The 26,613-nt window shown below is 42.1% G+C and overlaps 1 protein-coding gene across 1 annotated transcript in view; it reads left to right on the top strand.

Annotated features, from left to right (window-relative positions):
* The window catches only part of LOC146786136 (cytochrome P450 2J4-like), a 42,775-nt gene extending 16,563 nt beyond the window's left edge, over positions 1 to 26,212 (top strand). Inside the window, exons 4-9 of the mRNA XM_085635639.1 lie at positions 9,431 to 9,591; positions 12,418 to 12,594; positions 14,173 to 14,314; positions 19,090 to 19,277; positions 20,029 to 20,170; positions 24,991 to 26,212. Coding sequence (XP_085491765.1) covers positions 9,431 to 9,591; positions 12,418 to 12,594; positions 14,173 to 14,314; positions 19,090 to 19,277; positions 20,029 to 20,170; positions 24,991 to 25,169 — 989 coding nt within the window. The 3' untranslated portion in view covers positions 25,170 to 26,212. The remainder of the gene's footprint in view (positions 1 to 9,430; positions 9,592 to 12,417; positions 12,595 to 14,172; positions 14,315 to 19,089; positions 19,278 to 20,028; positions 20,171 to 24,990) is intronic.
* The last annotated feature ends 401 nt before the right edge of the window (positions 26,213 to 26,613 follow it).

Here is a 26,613-nt window from a genome sequence, read left to right as displayed (position 1 = left end):
ACCTCCTTCAGAATGCCAGATGTTGATGGACCGATGAATGATGTTTCAGTTTCTCTGTCTGAGGGTCTTTTGTAATAATCCTCATCCTGAGTTGGTAATTGCTGCATGTTTGTATCAATTTCAGAGTCACCTTGTTCATTTTCATTGGTCTGCTCATGAGTATCATTCTGCTCATGGATATCATCATTTTTTTGTTCTTCTTTATGGTCGTCAGCGCCTGTTTTACCTAGTGCATCAGCAGTACTCTGGCCAGAGGATTCTCCATCTTTAGGTTTCCCTTGGGTGATAAAGTTCAGGATTGCTCCTTCCTGTGACACTACGAAAGCCTGCTGAGCCACCTTTCTCTTTCGTTTCGAATAACCAGATTTGTGTACTCGAATTCTCTTCATTTTGCTTGCAATGCAGCGGGCGAGGCTAGCAGTGGGTAGGGGAAAAAAGAAGACAATCAGCAGTGGCGGCTGCTGAAAGATTTTGATGTGTCATTTTTATTTTCTTGCAAAAACAACAGTTGATGGACAGAATGCAGAACAATGTCATACATTCACCCCAGTACAGAGATCTGGGCCTAAATCCATCGTTTTTTTGCTCACCACACCACCCCAGTTCAGACATGGCCATATGCAAATCAGCCTTGACCCTGTGCCTCATGGGAACAGTCCAGCCCGAACTGCCAAGCCATGTCTTCCCTGGACTACACAATGAAGGACCAGCATACCTTAATGAACAAGTGAATTTCCACCAACCTACCAGGAAAATATGTTCCAGAACCATCTCCCTAGCAGCCACCCAATGCAGCCGCTGATAAAACAGTGGAGGCTGCTACTTCTCCCACCTGGCAGTGAAGACCTGAAAACCCTCCCCCTGCACCTCAGAGCCTCACCATCGCTCCAGCAGTTCAGGAAGGACCACAAGACCTCGCTGTTCAACCAACAAGCAGCATGATCCAGCAGCATGAATCCCACACCGCCTCGAGACCCTTATGTGTGAAGCAGCTGAGCTTTACAAACGCTGACTGATTGATAGTAATTACCCTTCCCACTACATGTATGACACATTGTGAGGACTAGCCACATATGGAAGGTTTATTTGAAGAGTGTTATAAAACTATAGGGTAGATCATGTGACTTGGCATACAAGGTCTGTTTTCTCAGTCCACTGAGAACAGTAGAGCCTGGAGAATAGTTCATGATCTATTTGGGAAGTGACCTTAGCAGGAAGAGAGTAAGCTACCTTGAAATCATGGCACACAGAGACCTGTCTCAGTACGTCACTAACTGATCCTGAAGACAGCCTACAGGTAACCAAAGACTCGTCCACTTTACCACATTGTCAAAAGACAAAATACAATATATTTCATTAAGGTTTCTTGTATAGTGCCATATTCCAGCAACCAGTTCTGCTCGCTTTCAGAGCACCTATTAAACAAGGATTAATTACAGTGAGTCCTAAGGCTATGAAAAGGCACTAGAGGTTCACTGAAGCAAAATTAATGTGCAAGGAACATCCAGTCAGGAGACAACTTTCAAGCAGACGTACGAATCACTAGCACAGCGTACCAACGACCCCATGGGCCGTGGCATAAGCAAGGAAAATGGCCCCTTTGGCTGCTGCTCAGGAAGTAAAATATAGCAATTATCAGGGTTCAATGGGCTCCTGAGGGTTTTGGGTCTCAGTACCACTGTACTTGCTGAACCAATGGTAACTATGCCCCTAGTATGGACAGAGAAGGCTGCTTCACCAATTGCAAACTGAGGACTAGTTAAACTAGTTTTCTCTGCTAGTCACATGACAAGCACTGGAATGTAATTAAAGAAATGACCAAGAAGCCAGTCTCCTACCAAGGTCTCAGCAAAAGGGTATTAGATTGAGTTAACATGGGTAGGCACTGCCATCCTATTCCAGGCGTCCATCCTTAGGTGCTTGCATTTCATGTCTGCCTCAACACCATATAAACAGACATAACCAAATGCCAAGTACATTCGAACACTCGATGTTTTAAAAGATTTGTGCAGGCAGATCCACTCATTAGATCACAAGTATCAGCTTCATACTCTGTTTTCATGATTGTTGATAAGTAATTGTAATAATTTTAATTAATCCTTAACATTACGTCTAACACCTCGTACCCTGCTCTCCTCTTCCCCCTAATACGACCGTGCCTCCCAAGTTACACCTCCAAAAGTCACCATGCCTCCCCTCAGCCACAAGTAAACACCGCCCCTGCACTCCTGACTCACTCTTCCCTCAACATACAGCGCCGATCTGTACCACTCCCTACCCATGGCGCACGGTGACCACCTCTCCGACCCGCGCCCTCTCAGAGATGAATCGTGAGAGAGAGGCTCTCTCTCACGATTCATCATGCCCTCCCTTCCCATGACCACCAGAACACCTCCAGCTCGCCACCTCACATGGCTTACCTCCACCCAGACCCAAAGCACACACCATCTACAATAACATCCTCACCCAACCTTCCCCACGCGCCCGGCTCCTCACCCCCACGGGCTGGGATACATTCCTACGCCTGATCTGCCCTCCTCCCCAGGGCTCCCCGCACCCTCGTCCAATGGCTCACCTTCCCTCGGGTTCACTCTGCAGTGGCACACGCTGACCTCCTCACTCCCCCTCCCCATGCCCTGACCCTCAGGCTGCTCACCTCGCAGCTGGCACCAAAGGTTGCACACTGGCATGCTATCCTCTGCAAGGCGGCCTTTCATGCCCAGGGTCTCTAGGCGCGCCGGTACATGGCCTCGGCCGGTCTCGGTGCTGCTCGCTGCACGCCGGGCACGGGTGCTGCCACCCCTCCTGTCGCCAGTGATGCGTGGTGCTTCTGTAACCCCTTCGCTGCAGGACTCACGGGCACTGCGCATGCGCGCCCATGCGAGCCTCCGGAGGTGCCAGATCTGGACTATTAAAACAAGCTCGATTCTCCTGGAAAAAAAGTTCTAAACAAGCACAAGACCTACCAGAAGAGCCCGAAACAAGGCCGACCCCACACAAAGACGAGACTGGGTTAGAAAGGAAAAGAGTATAAGAACAACCATTCAGCGTGCATCACATTGGATTTAGCACGCCTCAGTTGTTCATGCGCCAAATCCCTGTCAGGGGCCGCCACGAATATGTATTGTATCCGATTCCTCGTGGTGGCCCCTGGGGTTTGGTGGCCTTGTGCAGGTGCACAGCTTGCACATGCCTAAGGCCGCCCCTGCTCACTGTTTTCGAAGCTGTGTTTAAATAAGATCACATGAATGGTCACTCTCATTTGCTGCATATGATTAAGACTTGTTAAAGTCAAAACGCATTATGTTGGAAGACTTGCTGTGATTAAAGGGAGAGATAATTAAAGCTGTGATTCCTCCTTCGCAAAATGCCCGCAGCCCTTGATGAAGTGATTGGCATCACGAAACGCGTTGGGCAGGACATTTCATTTATGCGAGACACTGCCGTTTTCTTGAACACTGTATGTCCTCCAGTTAATAAATGACGGCTGAAACTGAACTTACCTGTGATGGGTTTCCCTACAGCAGGCAACTTGATGTTGGATGTGTTTGCGGCCCCGCCTGAGCCGCGAGGAATGCCCCGCTGCACTCCGTGCAGTTCCGCTTCAGTGTCAACCGACGCTGGGGCAAGAGGAACAGGTTTGGCCTAGGGAGGACTGTAAAGGCATGACAGGCATCTCCAGTATTCACCAACCCACTTGGGATTTTATCAGTGTTTTATTTGAAGTAAGATGCACAGCGCTCCACTGGGAGAAATAAGATCAAAACTCCAAAGTCCAGCAAGCCACGGGAGTGGCCACGCCCACAAGGGCGGGAGAGATAATTAAAGCTGTGATTCCTCCTTCGCAAAATGCCTGCAGCCCTTGATGAAGTGATTGGCATCACGAAACGCGTTGGGCAGGACATTTCATTTATGCGAGACACTGCCGTTTGCTTGAACACTGTATGTCCTCCAGTTAATAAATGACGGCTGAAACTGAACTTACCTGTGATGGGTTTCCTTACAGCAGGCAACTTGATGTTGGATATATATATATATATATATATATATATATTTTTTTTTCACTTGGCTTCTTTATACCAACCTGCGTGGTAAGAGCATGTGTGGTAAAGGCAGATGCTAGGTAAATGAATGCATTGTAAAAATGTGTAGAAGAGGCATGTGTGGTAAAAGCATGCACTGTAAGTCATACAACTTTTAGCCTCCGGCCAGTGATTTTCACTCTTCTCTGCTGCCACACCAACTTCTTGTACGAGTCCTCTCCAACACCATCTGACAAGCAGCTATAATACCTTGTAGGCTATTGCATTAATCAAGAACCATTGTAAACAATGGTCTTCCGTGGTCAACCTGAAACATAGATGCTCTTAATCCAAACGTGACAACAGGTACTTGATGTAAGCAGTGATGGAAAGATACAAGGAATGTTGACAAATTGAAGAATCTGGAGAAAATAAACAGCAGATTCCAGAGGACCCCAAAGCCTAACTTTGATATGGGGAAATTGAAATATTATTTGCTTATGGGACATTCCTTATTGTGTGCTTATTGTCTAAGGAAGTGTCAGCTTGAACCTGGGCACTCCCATGGACCTCTGGAGTTTAATTGTTCCATCAGCTCAGCCTCTCAATTTAAAGCTCTCTACAAGGTGACAGTCTTAGCAGCAGTCACAGGAATTTGCTACCTCCCCCAAAAGCGGCCTTTGCACCATTTAAAAAAAAAATATTATTTGACAGAGTTTTATATAGCGCGAACTTGACCTGAATCGGGTATCAGAGTGCTTTACATAGCTCCAGTTGCATGACATGAGGGCAAATTTATAAATGTTAGGCTCGGGGAGATTAAATGATTTGCCCAGAATCACAGGATGTTCAGCGTCATTGCCGAGACTCGAACCTGGTTCCCCAGATTCGAGGTCGACCACCCTAGCCGTTAGGCCAACTCCTCTCCCCAATGTTTGCTAAAGTTAGACTCTTGGAAGACTGCCATAGAAGAGATACCAAAAAATGGTATTGTCTCCCATACAAGTTGAAAAACACCCCAGGCTTGGTAAATATATAAGCTATGTGGGCACTCACAACTGGACATCACTTTACGGACATATATCCAGTATCCACATCAGATAGAGGAAGTTCAAGCTTCTTACACTGGCAGCAGTTTCATACCAGCCAGATATGCCTTCTTCCTAAGATGGAGGCTGAATCTATGCTGGTGAAATATGCACAGCTAGGTCTATTAACTCAATTCATGGCAGCTTCCTCATCATCAGAGTGGCACAGAAATTCTTCCAGCAACATTCTAAATCAGCTTCCCATTGATAATTTAGGTGGGCCCAAATTCAGCCTTCATCATTTTGTGTTTCATAACATTCGCACAACTGAGCTGGAAATAATATTCTTTTGTATGCCCTTACCTTGGCTATGAATATTCTGTAGAATTGAACTCGTGAAGATATCTTGTTATTCCCACTAAAAACATATTGTACTACTTTAGATGACTGTGACCTTAATTAAAGTTTTCGTTGTAACATTTGACCTGGACGATTGCGTCTGTCGCACTGAAGAACTGTTGTCACAAAATGTATTTGCTGCTTGTTTTTTTAACAATTGTTTTTTTATGAAGTTATGAAAATCATGATCAAGATTTATGGACATTCTTGGAGAAAAAGAACTGATAATTATTATCAAAATTGTGTTGTTTCTACCTCTCGGAGAACGATTGATGGACTGATAGTCCAAGGTATGCCCTTGTGGGAAGTCTTAAGTAGGGGTGTCATTAGCTTCTGCGAATTACACCAAATTCCTATATAAATATATAAAAATATGTAAAATGCAAAATCAGCATCTAGCGCGATATTTTAGCACTAAAGTTAGTGCATACCTTCTGGGCAGAGATCACCACATTTGCATATGCTAAAAGCAACATTTGTGAAGAGCTCTACATGTGGATTTCACATTAGGAATCAGGTACCAAGCGTCCTGCATGGCCGTTAATTTCAGTAGAACAGTATGCCTTTCGCTTTGATCAGTCAGCTTCTTAAACTGTCCTATCAACACTAATGCCTGCCTGTTTCATGTGGAATTATTTTTTCACCAGGATCTTAATATGGTGCTGTCAGGCGTCCCAACTGAAATAACTAGTGACCCTTAAGCCAGTGACCTAACTAGCCATATCTACCACCCTACCAAAAACTGCCAAAAACAGATGCCTAACAAATGGCCACTATGTGTCCTGTGGCACAAACATGTTTACTGTGCATCCTCATGTCTTCCAGATATGACAGTTGAGTTTAATGACATAATCCAGGTAGGAAAGAACTAGAAGGATTGCAGCCTGATCCCTGTGGTAGTTGTATTGTGATGTTGGCTGTTCATCATTGGTTACAGACTATGAACATAGTTATTTTATTTGGCAAGTAGGGCATGGTTTTCTTTTGTTTACACGAACACTTAGTAACCGAGAATAGTATATAGCGTTTGTAACTTCTGTGCTCAGTGCTCAAGCTGTATTTCTGTGCATTATTTTTTGCTTGAATTGCTTTTAATTGTTTGGTTGGTATTCTTATTGCACAGATATATATATAAATATATATGTATATATATATATATATATATATATAGATAGATAGATAGATAGATAGATAGATAGATAGATAGATAGATAGATAGATACATAGATACATACATACATACATACATACATACATATATATACATGGTGATACAAATGTTTTTTCTTTGATACATAAAAGGAACCCTGGACATTCATCTTTGTGGGACACTGGAGTATTATGTTGTGATTCAAGTTAGGCTTTACCATGCAATACTCTCACAAACCCCAAATAGTTGGATTTAAAATAATATACCCTTACCTCATTTCTGGTAGAGTGGCAAAGAGCAGTCAGTCTTTACTAGAGGAACATGTTTTAAGCATTTCAGAGTACCAACATGGAGGATCAATAATTGAAATGACTTGAAAGAAATCCAAAACACATTTATCAAAATAAAGCTGATTTGATCTTAATTTAGACACCAAAATGAACTTTATCAGATACATATAATCACAGTTATACATTTTAGAAGCAATATAAAATCAGTGCAAAATAATATAGTGCAACCTTATCATTGGAATCAATGGTGAAAACCACTGTTGACAATCGGTCACTTGCAGGTCGAGTTGCGTGAGTCCCAAGGAGAGTAAAGGTGTTGCTGGTCCCAGGACCAATCCATTACAGTAAGCTCCATTTTACCTGGCTCGAGAAAGCCTGGGTTTAAGTTGTCCTGGCAGTCCTCGGTGCTGAATTGGGTTTTACAGCTTGCACAGTGCTGGAGGCGGACAGGGTGCAAAATGTTGACGATGAAGTCACTGTTGACGTCGGATGAAGGTTTTGCGGAGTCGCCTTGAGGTGCAGCTTCAAGTAAAGGGGGTGGTTGCCGGGCTGACGACCACTAAGTCTTGGCAGAGGTAAGCCCAGTAGAAAGTTAACATGATTGTGGAGGTCTGGGGAACATGGTAGCTGCCTGAAACTTTGTGAAGGGCAGGACTTCGATTCCCACAATGGACTGGACCATCTACTCCTGGACGATCCCTCGGAGGACCCAATGGCTATCGATTCTTTGGTTCTAGCACATTGTTTTTACCTGCGGTTGCAGGCAACTAGTGTTACTAGTCCAAGGAAGTCTGAGGTTGCTTCTGGCTTTCACGGGGATCCCTCTGTCTGGGGAAACTGATCTTTAGCCAATGATGAGTCACGATTGTGCAGTTCCAAGAGTGTTGCCACAGGTGTACTGTTCCTCTTTTAGAATGTGCAAGTCCTATTGTCGCAGACTCAGTCTCTTCTTTGTCCTTTTGGGTGTGGGTGCAGGTGGCCATTGGGCTACTAGCCCCAGTGGCTATTCCACCCCTGAAGTGACCACATCCGGGGTGTAGGTCATCTCTTCTACACCAAAACTACTATTCTACCACTTTTAAAAATGACAGTAGTTTTCCTCAGCTGTAAAGACCAGGTATCTCACCCTAGAGGTGTGACTTGCCTTCTAGATGTACAGCCCCTGATTATCTAATTTTCCTGCCTCCCCCAGTGCACATTTACCTGTGGACGGGTGGAGGGCTACTTTCTCCTTTGGAACGAAGCTTGGATGCATATCACAGGTGGTGCAGCCTTTGCAGCTCACTGCCTTGAAATGCCACTTCACTAGCCTGCCTATCAGGGAGGGAGGTGTGATCTCCTGGCAGGGGGTCAGATTCCAGTTGTGGCTGCAGCAAGCGCCGGCTGGCAGCTAACTCACAGGAAAGGCTGGGTCAACCAGGCTAAGGTAGCCACCATGGTGTATGCCACATCGTCCTCAACATGAGATTCATGTTAGGGGTGAGGAGGAGGCATGTTGTTTGATACAAAACATGACATATTTGGCAGTACCATAATGGAGCTGCCAACATCAGGTTTGCCCAGGTGCCAGCCCATGTTATCCTATTGATCGTCTTTCACTTATAGTTTCCTTTAATAGTAAAGGCCACTATAGGGACACATAAGCATGCACTTACATGCCCACATCTTTAATATAATGCACCCTGCCTCTTGGACTTTAGGAGGCCTTCCTTAGGGGAGACTGGCATATATTAAAAATAGTGCATTGACTTTGCGACAAATGGTGAGTTCAAGCAGTCTGCACTGCTCCGGCAGTCTGCATTTGCAGGCCTGCTGTCAGTAGTTTACTTGGATTACTCAGGGTGGCACAAACTGTGTTGTAGAACTGGCGCCCCTTTTAAAACCCATGCCCTCGGCACCATTGGTACCATATATTAGGGACTCATAAGCAGGTTAAAGTCCTTTGCCAATTGAGGTTACCAATTGACAGATATCAGTTTAGGGGAATGTGCTCTGGTACTGGGGCCTGGTAAGCAGGCTCCCGGGCACTTTCAGAGTCGAAAAAAAACATCTGGTGGTCTAACTGGGGCAAAAGGGGGGGGGGGCATCTGCAAAAAAACGCCTGTTTTCTTACAATCTTTATTTCAGCTGCATCTGTTTTGTACCGGATCTAAACTCTAGCATCAGACTACATCCTTTGAGGCAGACCTTAAGTGATCAAAGCAAACTACTTCCAAAGTCAAGGAGGCTTCGGAAACAAACTTTCCATTGCAAAAAGAGTAATCAATGTCTTGGTTTGTGCCGGACACTTGGAAATCTCTCAACCCATTAGTAGGTTGTCCTTGCACCTGAGAGAACATGAGAATAACGCTGATAGCTAAATATTCAGAAAAAAGGGGAGTGGATCGAATTCTTGAAATAACCTCTTAAATTACTCTGAAAAGCATTCCAGTCCACTGTTGTTTTTCTCAGTTTTTCAGGTATGATCAGGTGTGGGCCCCACAGCTCTCGTATATTATACCTTACTTGAGTGGGTTATAATTCTTCTTTTTGTTGTTGCAGGGAAAAGCCTGGATCCAACTCCTGCGATCGTCCATTCTGTCACTAATGTGATATCTGCAGTGGTTTTTGGACACCGCTTCTCCAGAGACGATAAAGAATTCCATCAGCTCATTGAAACAAATGATGTAATTGCTAGCAAACTAGTCAGCTCATGGGGCAGGGTGAGTTTTAAGATGACTTCATACTGTAGGTGAGTGGTTAATCAGAGGAAGCAACCTGTGCATGAAAACTTCAATGTGTGACCTGAGACAGATTATAAGTTAGCTTGTGAAAGAAAAGTTGATGAATCATAGATGCAAGCTTTCTGTTACAGATAGAGAGAGAAAATTAGGAAGAAGATAAATGCCCATGTAGAGAGAAACAGATTTATCAAAATGAGAAATTAGGTAAAGGAGTAAGGGAACTTAAAAGGGAAAAGGAGAAGGAGAGGAATGTGCAAACGAAATGGAAAATGGAGGGGATCGGGTAAGAAAAAAAACAGAGAGACAGTATGCTAAACCATGAAAGCACAGGCGTAGAATAAAACCTGCAGCAGTAGACGATAGAACATCATTATTATTATTATTATTAAAGTTTGTAGAGCACATAGCTACCCCAATGGGGTATACCAGCTCTAATATTAATATTACATGTGTGTTGCTCGGATATGAATTTACCTTGGCAAATTGAAAAGACAAGGCGTTTGGAAAAATAGGAACAGGTTGGTTTAATTAAACGCAGAAGCCGGAAGAGCATCAACTGAGTAGTGTCTGACCACAGTCTCAATGTACAGACGTTTTGGCCGGTAATATACAGTTCCTTAGGTACAATTGAATAGTTACACATTCTTGTAAAGCATGTAGATCCAGGCCTAATCATGAACCATAAATACAACCATCTGATAATAGGGGCACAGGTGGTTCTCGGCCTCATGGATAGCTGGAGTGGGCCAGTGTGTATCTGTCCAGATAGCCGTCATAGGGAGCTGTGTGAATGCCGTGTTCTGGTTGGGTAAGTGTTCCTAACTACATGTGGCATCTAACTTTGTTGTATTTTGGGAATGCACGCTTTTGGCCAAACGTGTTTTACTGGGGTCAATCTCCTTGGACCTGTTTGTGGTGTAACTGCCTATCTGTGGGATCAGTCAGGGTGTACCCTGTTTGCGCATTTGTCTTCAGGCTAAGTGTAACCCCATCTGTGACCTATTGATCAGTAGGCTTGGGTTTGGGTCGCAGGGCCTGTCTCACCACATATCTCTGACTTGGGGTTGATGAGGAGGTCATCTGTGGTGAATTTGCCAGCAATGATATGACTTGTACATAGAACATGGCGGTCATTGATATCATATTTACCCACATTCTCATTATAATGCGTACATTTGTCATAGCATACATCATTTTTACTGGTACTGACATTGCTGACACTGAATGTGATGTCAATGTACGCTCAGGCGTACATTGACATCACATTCAGTGAGATTAAAATGTGCAAGACCAAAATGAAGGATGAAGACAATGATAGATAAAGTAAAAGAGAGTGAGCACACCACCAAAGACAGAGAAAATAGAGAGATAAAGAATAAAAATAAAAGTTAGATGAGAAATTGGGATAAAATATACATTTTAAGAGAAAGAGATGAATACAACAGTCAAAAGATGAGATGACATTTTCTCAATCTTACACAATTTCACACCAACACCTTTCCGAAATATTGACTGGTTTAGTTTATACTCACAGAGAGGGCAGTTTACACTAGTCAGAGAGGCTGATGTTCTCAGAGATAGAAAAATCCCACAGTAGCTGACATCATATTAATGATCTCATGATCAGGGATAATTTCAGCACAATTCTCTATTACAGTCTTATGTATGGAATTCACATAGGTGCTTTTATGTTTCGCATTTTTCCACCACTAATCCTCTTCAAAGCACTTTAAAATATTTTAGAGGTGGCAACAAAGCTTGTATCATACATTAAGACTAGACACAGGACAGTGAGCGAACACTATAGTATGATGTGTTTCTGAATTTCATATGTAGGTTTAGGGTAAAGGACAGATCACCATTGAAATTGAATTCACATTGACTCTGTTTAGTTGCCCTTCTGACATGTGCTATAGTTTTTCTCCATCACTTCTGAACTCTTACATCATCAAATTTTTATTAAGATTAAATTTTTTAGTGCCCTGCACTTTTTCCACATTCTGTATTTCTCATTTAGCATGTCGGCCTCAGGACTGATTCTAAGTCACTAAGTACTTGGATGTTTTGTCACTTGCTTTTGGATCCATACATTTTTCACTAGAGTTCTGGAAACTGCCTCAGAGACAAGTCCACTTTCAAAGCAACAAGATGTAGGAAATGCTTTTGGACAATAGTAGCAAAGATATGTTGTTGTTGTGGGACCCGTCTGTGGGTGGTGGGCACAAAAGGATTTCGAAGAATGGGTGAGCAGGGTTCATTTGAATAAGAGGTAGAGTAAGGAGGGTTGATGGACAAGGGAACTTTGAAGGTGTGGGAGAGAAGCCTCAAAAGTGATGTGAGCTGTGGCTGGGTTCTAACACAGTTAGAATATGGCACCTAGAAATAAACGCTAGTAACTGTAGGGAATCTGAGCTCAACCATAACAGCTTGACACAAACAGCAAGGCTTTCCTTCGAGATTACACAGAAGAATCAGAACTTGTATAGATTGAGTTTAATCAAAGTTCTCTTGCCTAGTTCTTACATACTATTTCTTATGTTCTAAATGTTCTGACAATGCAGTTTCTAATTTCATTTTTTCTTAGGCAAGCATACAATCAAACACTTTTCCCACACACCTACTCACATAAATAAGAGTGTGAAGATTCATGATTGTCTACCGATAATCCAGAATACATCTGTATTTGATTCAGATTGTGTCAAACCAGAACATTCAGGGAGTATCCTGCTAAGTTCCTACAATATTTTTATTAAATCAGATCAGAAAGGACATTCTCCTTAATCAATGCAATATCTTTCACTCCAGCTGTTTGATGCGTTCCCCTGGCTGATGCGGCATCTTCCAGGACCTCATCAGGATGTCTTCAAGAGCAATGCCTTTGTGGAAGAATTTGTGAAGAAGGAGATTCAGAGTCACAAAGAGAATGAAGTGCCTGAAGAGCCCCAGGACTTGATTGATTTCTACCATGCTAAAATATCAACAGTAAGTGTTTGCTTCTGCCATGTTGGCTGCTCTGGTCAAGCTCCCTGGTGGCGCTTTGTACATTAAAAAAAAAAACAAGCGATGAAAAAATAAAAATGTCACACAACAGGAATCTTTATGACTGAATGGTTTCTCATGCAAATGTGTAAAATTAACTGAAGAATAAAGTGTAAGAGTAAAAAATTAAAAGTTCTGTATTCAGATAGTTTGATTAACTTCAGCTCTTAACTAACAAACCAACTGAGCTTTTAAAGGCCATGCCTTTTTAAGGTTTTAATTCAGCACCTATGGGCGTATTATGCAAAGTCTCCTGGCATGAAACGGGTGTGTGCGCCCGCTTTGCGCACCCCGGGGGCACTTTGGTATTCCAGAAAAGTCAGCTGACACTTCTGCTACCCTTTCTGTAATCCAAATAGTGCTGGAGCACATATAGAGACAGCGCTATCACTAGAGGGTGTTCCCTCGTTTTCTTGGGGGACTGGCTCCATGCAAATTAGGGAATCCCATTGCCTCTATGCCGTATTATAGATATGTGCGCAAAGGCAAAGAAGCTGTCAGGAGGAACACTGACAGTGCGCCACCTATAATGTGGTGCATTATCAGTGCGCCCCCTGCCCTCTAGAGGGGAGAAAGGGGTGCAGTCCCCCACTGCACCCGCCTGCAAGGGGATCTTTAAAGAAGCTCTGTATGTCAGATGATTGCCTTGCTCCCAGGGCAGCTAAACTTTTTGGCTGCCAGGGGGCTGCACACGCAACATAATACGGTGCACTCTCCTTCTTAACATCAAGCTCACCTTTTGATAGGTGCCCTCCACACTAACAAGGAGAGTAAGCTGCATCCTATATTACCGCCCCTGGTCACTTCTGTGAATAACACGTCTTCCTCCGTAACATGGTAGTGGGCCCCAAACCTCAGCAAGCTTAGAACTCACTTCATTTCTTACAGGATCAAACTGCAAACACAACCCCACTAAGTCAACCAAACCCTATTGACAGAGATAGTTTCACAGCTGTCCAAAGGAAAAGAAAGGCAATAAATGTGGCAATTTACAGAACAAAAAAGCTGAATAAATTCATCATCCTTCACTGATTCTATCATCCTTCCTTCCTTTATTAAAATTCCTATCTGCTACTAATTTGTTCCATTCCACTTTTCAAAGGGAAATACTGCTCTTTCCGATCACTCCTTAATGTAGGTTTATTGAATCTGCCCATCCATCAGATTTCTTAGGTCTTTCTTCACTTCCATTCTTCTGGATAAAGGAATCAATTAATATCACCATAACTACTGCAAGCATGATCACTAATCCACATTCATTATACTTCCATGTCAGAGTTTATAATATACCCTTACCCTAATTTATCTAACCCAATGTTATCTGTACCTATGATAAAATGAAATCTGCAATCTGTATAATTTATTTATGCAATTCAACATACTAATTTCCGTTGGTTTGATTGTATGACCAAGACAATACTGCTTTACATTACTAATCAGTTACCCAAGTTATGATGTCTTCACAATAAGCTGGTTCAATATTTCACATTTTCTGAATTTGCATAATAATATTCCATTCAGGACTCTCATGATGTCGCCTCTACATTTAATGAGCATAACATGGTCCGCCTTGCAGCTGATTTTTTTGGAGCTGGGACAGAGACCACCACCACCACTCTACGCTGGGCACTCCTTTACATGGTGAAATACCCAGAAATTCAAGGTGAGGTCTAGGATGGCTACTGCAGAAAGTATTTTATACCCTACATGGTATTAATTCAGAAGTCTAAGGAATGGGCATGTTCAGTAGGTTAACAAATGCAAATAAAGAATTATATTTGGGTTGCATGATATCCTACTAAGAGATGAATGTTTATTTACAGCTCAAAACAAGCACCATGTGCAGAATGTCCTTTAGGTATGTATAGGCGAACAGTCAATGACAGTAATTCACCAAACGCCATGGGTAGCAGAAATGAAGTCACACAGGGACATATTTAAAAACCACTATCGCTTCACAACATCACTTTCACTGATAATTAACGTGGCTTAATGCTACCTTGTACATAAGGCACCCTTTTACACTGTGTTTAGCGTGAAAGGGGGGGGCAATGGGTGTTCCACCGCAATACCCATTAGGATGGTGATGTAAATAGGAGGCAGCGCCAACATTAAGACCATGGAAAACCTGGTCTTAACCACGCAAAATTAGGAGAAATGCTCGTTTTTGCTGTTTCCATGTGTGCTGCCTTGTCAGGACATATAGACACAGCAAATTGCCTATGAAATGCAGGGCTATCATTTAAAAAGAAACCCGTTTTGCAACTTCTATGTGTGCAGCATCAAGCAGCACAGATAGAAGTTACAAAACAGCATTTAAAGATTGTTTATTTGCAGGAAGGGGGATCTTCCTGCACATAAACAATCTTCCCCTTAACACAGGCACACTTGCACTATGGTGCAAGGGTGCCTGCATTGGCGCTATGCAGCTTAATTTAACTCCAGCGCAGGGGGAAATGCAGGGCTGCACCATATTGTAGTAAATATGGTGCAGCCCTGCATTTCTAAAGTGACGAAGCTTGTCGTTAGCCTTCTTGGCTTAATGACACGCTTCACCACTTTATTGTAAATATGCTCCATAACCTTAATACAGCTTCTATTCTTACCACAATTTGTGATTTCACATTACCTTTGACCACGTTAACACACCAGAAAGAGATGTGAATTGATCTTTGACACTGTTGAAATCATAACAATTTCATGCTAGCAGTAAACAAAGTAAAACAAAGTGCACAATTCATAAATCACAAAAAGTTAGTAATAATAAAAGTTGTTAAAAAGTTGAAAAGTTATATTTGATTTCATATTTAACATATAACTATGGTGTAGCCACCATATGTCAGGTCATTTCCCATCAGCCTGACAAACCAACAGTTGATGCTTCATAAATAACTACAGAGACTTTTCTCTTTTGTCTCACTGGTTTATACACTATCAAATGTCTCTACGAACTGATGCGTGGACTAATTTAAGGCAACTGTTGTTGTATGTATTAAAAAAAAACATTAATCACAGTGTGATTTAGTATTGAAAAAACTATACTTAAATAAATCGCTTTATGTATTGCTTACACCTGACTTTAAATACAGTTCAGACTAATCTTTCAAACAACTGATGTAATGAGTGAAAATCTTTCCTTAAGGATTTTCTCTTAGTATTCTAACTATATGTCAGATGCCGTGCACCCATAGGTCAGCGGCATATTAACACTTTTCAAACGTTTAAACCTCAGGCCTGATTCACTAACTGGCCTTTGTGGTTCTTTTTTGTAGTCCAGAGTAGTACTACTACAAAACTTACTACAATGTGCTATTCACAAACTTTTGTAGTAATCAACCCTTTTCACTTATACTTTTGTAGTAAATTACAATATTATAGTAAGGCCAGCACTACAAAGGACCAGCTACTGGTATAGCAACACCGTCCCAAAATAATGGAGGCAGGGAGTTAAAATAAAACCCAATTGGGAAGAATGTTAAATTAAATCAGATTATTTAAAATACCTAAAAATATAAATTAATTCTAAACATAATTTGTAAAAATAGGACATATTTGTTATTGTTGAAATATATGCAAAAGTAAGAATATCTATTAATTAAGTGTAACATAATTCAACATAATGTAACATAAATCTTTCTTAAAACTAATTACATGAATTATAATTAATTCTCTACATCACTTGTAACAATTAGTAATTGTTTAATGTTTCTCCACACTTTACCATGCTGAGTCCTCCACCCTGAATGTGGCAGTCAAGGCAGTGATAGTTTTTTATGTGCATTAATAATTATTAAAAGTAATGTACAGACTGAATTAAAGTTATTTTAATGATTTTCAAAAAAATGTTTAATTACATTATTTTTCAAATTCACAGCAGATTATTAAAATATTTTTCAATTAAATAGCAAATATATACTATTCAATTTATCTGTTTAACTATTTTAACTATTTAAAATAGTTAGATTTCCTGTAACATTATTTTCTATGGGGGTTACTACAAAAGCACAGTTTCTAAATACCAAAAAAAAGTAGTAAACTTCTTCAAAAGCATAAACTTACTCAAAAGTGTAAGTTACCTTTGTGCCTCAGGTCCAATATGTTTAATATCACCACCCTAAAGTAAGAAAATTATGCACTTTATTCAGTGCTTTCTTTATTTATGCTCTGTCTAGTCTGAATAGCAGCAGTGCCAATATCTCCCCGATTTTAACACTTGATTGGTAGATTTATGTGACAAAGGGTAAATATCACTTCCACAAGCCCCCAATGCACCGTTATCTAGGTGTAATTCGATAAGCAGATGATGAAGATGCTTCACAGGAACATGGTCGAGTTTATCAAGAAAGAAAAACAGACATTTCTATCTTCTGTTTGTGGAAACAATGGTCCTACCACTAATGGAAGACAGAAACCTGAAAAATGCATTGACACTTCTGCCTCATAATACACCACTGCCTGGCCGGTGTGCGTAGAAAAACACATTTACTCATTCCAGGTTTATAGGAGATTGCTTGTCTCTTCTTCCAGTGGCCGTGGTGGCAGATGGAAGATCAAGTGTGATGTTCACTTACGTGGCTGAATAGTGAGACTGCTTGACCACTTTAAAAGGAGTCCTGTGCCAACAGTGACCCTTACTCTAAGGACATGGTCACAGGTTTACATCTTGATTGCTCTTGATTAATTCGGAGAAACCTGATAATGGATGTGAAACATATTTAAAACACAAACATAAACATCCCCACTTTCGAATTTTGGTCCCATTGTAAAGTTTATAAATGTTTTCCTCTCATCTAACCAAGAAACAGAGAATGTCTTTGGCTAAATATGAGGTCCATTCAATTAAATGCCAAAATGTATAGGTATCTAGATTTCCAAGAGCGCACTGTAAACACACCTTGGCCATTATAGTCTTCTCTATAGCTATTATTTGTGCTAAGATAGTGCTGGGTCTTCTTCTCATGAATGTTTCTTATTAGCATAAATTAGCTCTTTTCATAAATTTCCAATGGTATTGTAAACCTCAAACTATTTACCAGATTATGCAGGGAGCGCACATATTTTGTGCCATTAGCTGCTAATAAAGTGAATACTTCAGTCACAGACTGCTATCTCTCATGGCATACCGCTGCGACCACCTATTTAAAGAGCTGACAATAACTCTATGGTAAAACCATACCAATTCTTGACCATTTTCTACTTATCTCAAACTCTTTTTATTTAATGTTTAATAAAGTAAAAGAAAAAAAACAGCAGCAGGTTATAAAGATAGAAGAGTAAAGAGAGTACTAAATCATATATTATTAGCACATTATTCACATAAAACTATTGTATAAAACTGTGCAAGATTATTGGTACCACTCTGGAAGAAGGGAGGAGAAATACTAGGGCAAAATATGGTTGACCATTGACTGCTGATAAATGGAACCCCACCAATTATTTTTTTTAAAAGACGGTTGTGCACCCACGGGGGTTGGGTGAAGGGCTTAATCTAATAAATAAAAAAATTAAACAAAAATACTATGTTCCTCTCATCACAGTATTATAAGTGAATACAATCATTATATTCCTTAGAACTCCTGATCAGCCCTCCTGCCCTAGTGAGCTTCCTGTATATTTCAGAGAGTGCCTGTGATAGCCCACTGGGACATGAGAGCAGATCATGAGTTAACAGGAATATGATTCATTTTATTAATTTAATATATCTTTTATATTTTTTTATTTAGTTTGACAAGCGGTATACTCTATGTGAATATTTGTTCATTATGATATATGCCTGTTAAATACTGTGGAGTATGTTAAGTCAATTTGTTTAAAAGCTAAGCCTTGAGCTGGATGAATTAATACAGGTGAATACTGATGGTTTATTGAGTTATTAGTGAGTTCGAAAGGAGATGAATTTATAGTTTTTGCCTATTTCCAAAACTTCTGTGTGTAAATTGATTAGGAATTATTTTTGTGCAGACATGTGTTCTTAGTATCATGTAAATATGTTTAGTTTTCAGTCTTTGTATTACGGTCTGTTTTCACTTTTTTTACAATGTATATAAAGCACCATCAAAGATGGCGATGAACATCATGGCCAAGGCTTGTGTAAAGCCATGAGCATTGATGTGCTTAATCCTTGTGGCATTGTAATAAACAAAATGGTGAAATCGCTCCCAGAGTGCCGGTCTCTTCCTTAAATCAAATGATAGAGCATATTTTCGGCACTTGGATGGAGGTTTTTATTTTATGTCATTAGGCGCAGGTGTATTCAATTGAACTGAGCAGAGTTGACTTCCAATGAGTTGGTTTGAGCTCAGGTGGTCTGAATTAGGATGGGTTGAGGGACTGGATGGGCTTATATTGTCAACTATCTTGCAAAAACTATCTTACTTGCAGACATTAGTGGGTTAGAATGCCACCAGTTCCCTGATTTGTGTAAATATCTCTCACCAGAGAATGTTCAGAAGGAGCTGGATGATGTCCTAGGAGAGTCCCAGATCATTCACTATGAGGACCGGAAGAGGCTTCCCTACACCAATGCCGTGATCCATGAGATACAGCGCATGAGCAACATTGCACCTATTGGTCTTTTAAGGAAGACTGTGAAGGAGACCTCATTGCAGGGATTCAACATTGAGAAGGTACTTATGCACCAGCATTGAGTCAGCTATTGACCAGCACTGAGAGACAAAATACGAAGCAGACAGAGCAGGGTTATCATCTGGCAGTGTATAGGTAATGAATTATTGTGAGGTAAAATACGTAATATTGAGTATAAAGTTTACCATCAGGCAAGGTGCTAATGCACTAACATTGTGGCTGACATTTGGGGAATCTGTTGATGAGCAAGGTGAATACACTAGTATTGTGAGGCAGGATACGAAGAACAAAGTGCAGGGTTTATCTCATGAAAAGGAACGAATCATCAGCATTACGAGGTGGTGCAGTGGCAGAGATTACAAGTTTTGCCATCAGTTACTTTCAAGACACACCTCATACATGAAGTAAAGTATGAAATGGACATTTAAAATATTTTGTTAGAAGTTACTCATCAGAATTAAGGCCAGAGAGACAGACAACTATAGACCTGCAGGTTTATGTTCATCATGTATTACCTCTGAGAATTCTTCTTTGACATTCCTCAGAGATTTTATGACTCGATGGTCATCTTCCTTCCAAACTCTCAATGATCATTATTAAACTCACTTAGATGACTGCATGAATTTTGGAGTCTGGAAAGATTAAGACACCCGTCCAACTTCCACCTTCTCAGAACCGAGTTTAGAGCACTGACATCCACCTTGGGGAGAGTTGAGCCATATGAAATAATTTATATAATAGGAACATATTTTGCCTGTCATTCTAACCCAATAACCTATATTTCCCTCCCAGGGTTCTCTCATCATACCTAATCTTTCCTCAGCTCTGTGTGATCCTGAGCACTGGGAGACACCTCAGCAGTTCAATCCGGGACATTTCCTTGACAAAGAACGGAAGTTCATGAACAAGGAGGCCTTCTTAGCCTTTTCTGCAGGTACGCCAAGTCAGGGTTCAAGAGATTTAATGCCAGAATCAGAGTTTGGCAGAAAGAGTAGTGTTCATCAGAAAATTGGAGGACATTACCTCCTTCATCTTAATGGTACTTCATCCGCCAAATTTAGACATGGCTAAGCGGTCATCTCTGTACCTTGAAGGCAACCGCTGTCATAGTGGTTCCATTCAATGCATTAACACTTTGGCGGATGGCTGTTGTCAGTTTGAACAGCTGTCCACAATCTTGACAATTAATATTAGTTTTTCAGAAACAAACTACCAGGCAGGAGTTTGTTTCTAAAAAACTAAAATATAATCTACGACACACCATGGGAGTTTTCTCCTTGGGCGTTCAAGTCATTCTTGTTTCTTTTCCCGTCCTCGTGATGGACAGGAAAAAAAGGAATGACACCATCCTCTTGACATAGGGCAAATGGTGTAATGTTCTTCCTCTGGTGCTCCCTACCCCGTTGGGCTGTTAGAAGACGTTTTCCATCGATGGAGGAAACAGGGCTCTGTAGATGGAATATTTAAGGTCCACCAATATCTAAATGGGCTGTGCAAACTGAGGGTTTTGTTGGCAGGGTATGTTGTCAAACTCTAAATCAGCTCCCTAATATATTATCAATCAATCAGTGGTTGATAGAGCGCTCTACTCACACATGAGGGTCTCAAGGCATTGGGAGGGGGGGAAGCAGCTCCGGGTCAGTTGAAGAGATAGGTCTTGAGATCCTTCCTGAATGTGTGGAGGGTTGAGGAACGTCTGATGTTGACCGGGAGCTCGTTCCAGGATTTGGCTGCAATGTAGGAGAAAGCTCTCCCGCCGGTTCTCTTTCTGCGGATGCAGGGGACCTCTGCCAGGGCGAGGTCAGCGGAGCGGAGGTTCCTCTTGGGTGCGTGGAAACAAACTCGATTGTTGAGGTATTTGGGTACGATGTTGTTGAGGGATTTGTAGGTGTGGGTGAGGAGTTTGAAGGTAATCCTCTTCTCGACGGAGAGCCAGTGGAGGCTTCAGAGGTGTTGGGTCATATGTTCGTGGCATGGAGTCCCTAGGATGAGCCTGGCTGCGGCGTTCTGGATGGTTTGGAGTTTGTGTAGAAGAGTTTTGTTGATTCCGGCGTTGCCGTAGTCTAGTCTGCTGGTAATGAGTGCATGGGTGATGGTCTTTCTACAGTCAGTTGGGATCCATTTGAAGGTCTTGCGGAGGATGCGGAGGCAGTTGAAGCTGGTGGACGCGACAGCGTTGATCTGGCGGATCATGGAGAGGGAAGAGTTGAGGATTATGCTGAGATTCCAAGCGTGGTCTGTCGGGGTGGGTGGGCTCCTGAGGGCGGAAGCCCACTAGGTGTTGTCCCAGGTGGACGTGCAGGGTCTGAGGATGAGGACCTCGGTCTTCTCAGAGTTGAGCTTTAGGCAGCTGTCCTTCATCCAGGCGGCTACGTTACTCTTTCGTTCCTGGAAGCTGAGTCTAATGATTTCTGGGTTCTTGGTGAGGGAAAGGATGAGCTGTGTGTCGTCGGCGTAGGATACAATACTGAGCCCGTGTTGTCTGACGATGGCGGCAATGGGGGCCATGTAGATGTTGAAGAGTGTTGGGCTTAGTGAGGATCCCTGAGGCACTCAGCAGATGATGTTGGTGGGGCTGGATAGGAAGGGGGGGGAGTCTGATCCTCTGGGTTCTGTCGGAGAGGAAGGATTGGATCCAGTTGAGGGTGGAGTCTGGCGGCTAGCATGCGATATGAGACGATTTTGAAGGCTGCGGAGAGGTCTAGGAGGATGAGGGCTGTGGTGTGTCCCTGGTCTAGCAGCATGTGGATGTCATCAGTGGCGACGAGGAGGGCGATCTCGGTGCTCTGCTTGCTGCGGAAGCCAGACTGGGATGCGTCTAGGATGGAGTTTTCTTCGATGAAGGTGGTCAGCTGGGCGTTCACGAGTCTTTCGCTTACTTTGGCTGCAAAGGGGAGGAGAGAGATGGGCCGGTAGTTCTTCAGGTCAGTTGGGTCGGCCGTTGGTTTCTTGAAGAGGGGTTTCACCTCTGCACGCTTCCAGTCATCCGGGTAGATGCCGGATAAGAGGGAGGAATTGATTGTTCGTCCTAGTTCAGGTGCGATGACTGCGGTGGCCCTGTGGAAGATGTGAGGGGGGCAGGGATCCGTTGGGGCTCCTGAGTGTGTCTTCTTCATGGTAGAGGAGATGAGTTCGATGGACGCGGGTGCCCAGGAGGAGAGGATCGGTTTCTCGGCAGTGGTGGGTGATGTGGTGCTGTTTTCTGCTGGCTCGCTGAAGTTGTCATAAAGGGCCTTGATCTTCAGGTGGAAGTAGGAGCTGAGTTTGTCGCAGAGTTCCTGGGAGGGTGTGATGTCAGTGGCTTCGCAGGTGGGTTTTGCGAACTGCTGAATGACGTTGAACAGTTCCTTGACGGTGGATGAGTTGGTCATGACTTAGTCTCTGATGAAGGTCCTTTTGGTGTCCCTTATACGCTGGTGGTAGTCCTTCAGTGTGCTGTTGTGGTTGCTTCGTGCTTCCGTGGTCTTCTGGCTCCTTCAGATCTTCTCCAGGCGACTATTATGATCAAGTAATCTCATTCCCCTCCTCCTTGCACCCACATGAGGTCTCTCCACCTTTTGTTTAAGTTGATATGGTACTGGCAATTTTGATTTTAAAGAAATGCTTCTCCATGACTAGTGTGAAGTTTTAGTTTTTCTTCGAAAGTAAAGAAGGTCATCATAATAATAATACATGTGATATCATAGGAAAAACCTCAACATCTTGTCCTAGCAAAGTACATACAAATTTGCTGGATAAGTAAATCATAACTGAACGTGACTATTCCACTTGTCTTATGGGTTCTTGATCTGAAGAGCTATGCATGGTTTAGGTCTGACTTATGCAGAAGCAGATTTGAGTCCTGGTCCATGGAATAAGGTGTATGCATTCCTTTTTAAAGGGTCTATTAAATGTATTGCTCCTAAGTAGTTAAGGTTGACATGCCACTTCTTAAGAAATGTCCCTTTTGTTTATGCATATGTCTGCAGAGTCCTTTTCTCCACAGCTAGACTGCTGCAATATAAGTTCTACAAACATACAGCTTTCTCCTCGGCCTGTTTCACCTGTGAGGGAGCGATTCCACAAAAAATGTTCTTCACCCTTAGACTGCCCTGAGGCAGGTACAGTCATTTCCCACCTTCAGAAGCGGTGGTGGAGAAATATGTGCCCTATGAATTGAAGAGTTTGTCCAGTATCCCACCCATTCTCTGATTTACATTGGAGATGGGGCCAGGGAATTCCAGTTTATACATAGGGGCAGCTAATAACTATATCCTCTATTTTGTCCAAGTGTGGGTTAGGGGTGGGGATTGGTACAACATCCCTCTCCTTTCTTAAGGATTGGGAATACTGCTGAGGGAATGCAGATACCACAAGTGCAGTTTTCCACTGTGCAATATTATTATTGTATTCTGAGTACTAGAGGCTGGAATGAGGGGTAACTGATAATCCAAATGCTTCAAACTGAGAATTTGAAATATTACTATTTTTCACACCACAAACTTCACCTGCTTTTACAAAGTGTGAGTTGTGCAAACAAAATTGCCTGGTATGCAGTAATTGTTGTATGAAGTACTCTTCCTGTCCTAACAGCCTTCCTTCTCAACTCTGAAGTTTTGCTTGCAACAATTCTCAAGGACAATTCTTATTATTTATGGTCACTACTTTGCTTTCAATCTGTGTACTATTGTTCCCCAATATTCACGCAAGATTCAGGCTGAGTCATTTCTGAATATCTGAACATATAACTTAAAGATGTTTGCATAGTTTTAAAAAGTTAGATGGTTAAAATATATTGCTGAAAGAAGTTTATTTGCTGGAGAAAAGCACAGCAATGCCTATTCATAAAAGGGCACTTTCCCCATTAAAATGTGCTTGGGAAAAGACCTGAGAAAGCCAAGCAAGAAACCATTGCAAAAATGGGCAATTTTATCAAAAGTTCACACAACATAGAATGGCTAGCAGAGTTGCTTTGCTGCATTGCAAGAAGGGGAGAGCGCTCATCAGTGCCATCATATCTTTTAAGATATGGAAAACGTCACCTCTCTCTCTACACTGGAGCTCTTGCGGCTGCCTGCAGCCAAAGCAAAGGGTGCTTGTGTTAAAGAGCAAGACTGTTTTTGTGCAGGAAGGAATACCTTCCTGTACAAAAACAATCTTTAGAGGTATATTCCTCGTTGTATGTGTGCCTCAGAATGCAACACACGTGGAAAGAGGACGAAACAAGGAGAAATAAAGATATTTCTCCTTGTTATGACTCCCTTGGTTAGGCACACCCTTTTGATGTGAACCCAGGCTTATATGTAGTTGTAAATTTGGGTTTCCATCAAAATACATGGGTAGATGCATGGGAAAGCTAATGCTCCACACATGTAATACCTATTCAATGCAAAGTAACACAAGGCAGCACATAGCACTGCCTTGCTGTCACTTTATTTACTAAACCATGCAAAGCCAACTAAAATAAATGTTGCATTGCTTAGTAAATACCAAAAAGGATTTTGCATCTTGGCTGCGCCATAAAATGGACATACCCTGAGACAAAATCATAGTAAATCGCTGCCAAAATCTGGATGTAGAGAGATGCTTCCCTGCATTCAAAGCTGTTTGGAGTTATCGCACCGCAGCTTTCCCCATTTGTGCTCCTGTGCACCATGCCCATCTCCACATCAGAGGTATGACTTCTCCCATATGATTGCGGTTTATGTATGTTAACCATTGCCTGTGATAGTTGTAGGAGAATTGACAGCAACATTCTTGTCTTTCGTCTTACAGGACACCGTGTGTGTTTGGGGGAGACGCTGGCCAGGATTGAGCTCTTCATCTTCTTCACGAGCCTCCTCCGGGCCTTCACCTTAAGGCTTCCTGAAGGGGTGAAGAATGTTAACATGGACCCTATATTCGGTGGAATACTACATCCTCACCGGTATCAGATCTGTGTTGTACCCTGCTAGGCAGAGAGGGCCCTGGACAGACAAAAGGGCTCATAATACAGAATTGTTTTAGGTACAGTAGCAATATCCTACTGGCACCATCTTATAACTCCCTACAATAGGTGTATATTAATTGAAGTACTTTCACCACAACAGCAGCCATTTTATTTTGCTAAAGTATTCAATACTGCTAACACATTTTCAGATGGCCTTCTGTGTATTAGAATCTATAACTATGACAGGTCTTCTGACAAACTGTTAGAGAATCTCTCATTCTTCAAGCTTGTGCACCTGTGACTGCTCCTCTCCTTACTTTGACAGTATGGGAGCTATAATCTAAAATTGGTACCTGAAAGGTATATGGAATAGAATACTCAGTTTTAATGTTTCTTCTAGGGGCAAAGCAGTCTCTACCCCAATTATTGTTGTCTTTTTTTAAAACGTAGCTAGGCCAAGTGGGGTCATACGCTTGCTAGACCTCCAACAGGTATTCAGGTTTGTGGGATTACCATCACCTTGGACAATCACCCACCCACCCACCAACCTAAAAGTATACTACCTCATGGACTTCAAAGGGACCATTGATGTAGGGAACCACACAAGGCAATAGGTACCTATCCATTGCTGTTGTACTAGAAATACAGCAAATGGTCAGATGCTGATACATGAACCACAGGACCTGATTTTGAAAGAAAGAGGAGTGAAATCCCAAAAAATCAACAATTATGAAAGCTACAAAGAGAGACAACATGATCAGTAAGAAGTATTCAACACAATATGAAGAGCGTTCATGACCCACTGAGGATGTATCTTGCAGAAGAGGATGGAAGAGAGGCATGGGGTTAACACAGTGTCTCTCTTCTGCAGATTAAAGTAGGGATGAGAGATGGGCTACATGGTCAGAATGAGAACATTAAGACATTACCCACACCTAGACCACTGCTCAGTTACATCTTCTTAATCTATAAATTAAGGCTGGCTAGTCAGTGCTGTGTTTTTTCTTGTATGTTAGTGTAATTCTTCTTGTGAACTTATTTTTTTAAATAAAATTCACTAACATATCATTTCGCTTTTCTGTCATTGATTTGATGAGTGGTGCCTTGTGGCATCACTAAGATTGTGGCTAGAAACTATAGAAATGCACTCAGTCAGCACGTGGAAACTGCAGGGTGGAAGGAGTGCGGCTTCAGTCAAGGGGCAGAGGAGGCCGTAGCAGTGTGGTGTGTATTGTCAACATTTGTTTTATTTAGTTACAAGTGTTTACAAGTGTTTAGAGGTTAGTCACATAAAGTTATGAAGAGTACTTTCCCAAAGGAATGCATTGGTGGGTAGAGTGGACTGAGGGCAGGCTTTAGCATATAAAGAGAGAGAGAGTGGGGAATTTTGCCAAGAAACAATTTAAAGAGCGGGGGTAGGGTATATCATAAGAGGGCACAGTAAATAGAGGGAGCGAGTGGAGAGTTAG

Source organism: Triturus cristatus, chromosome 11 (genome assembly GCF_964204655.1).
Source record: "Triturus cristatus chromosome 11, aTriCri1.1, whole genome shotgun sequence".
NCBI lineage: Eukaryota > Metazoa > Chordata > Amphibia > Caudata > Salamandridae > Triturus > Triturus cristatus.
Note: the sequence above shows the minus strand (reverse complement) of the source record. Positions and strands in the feature narration are given on the sequence as shown.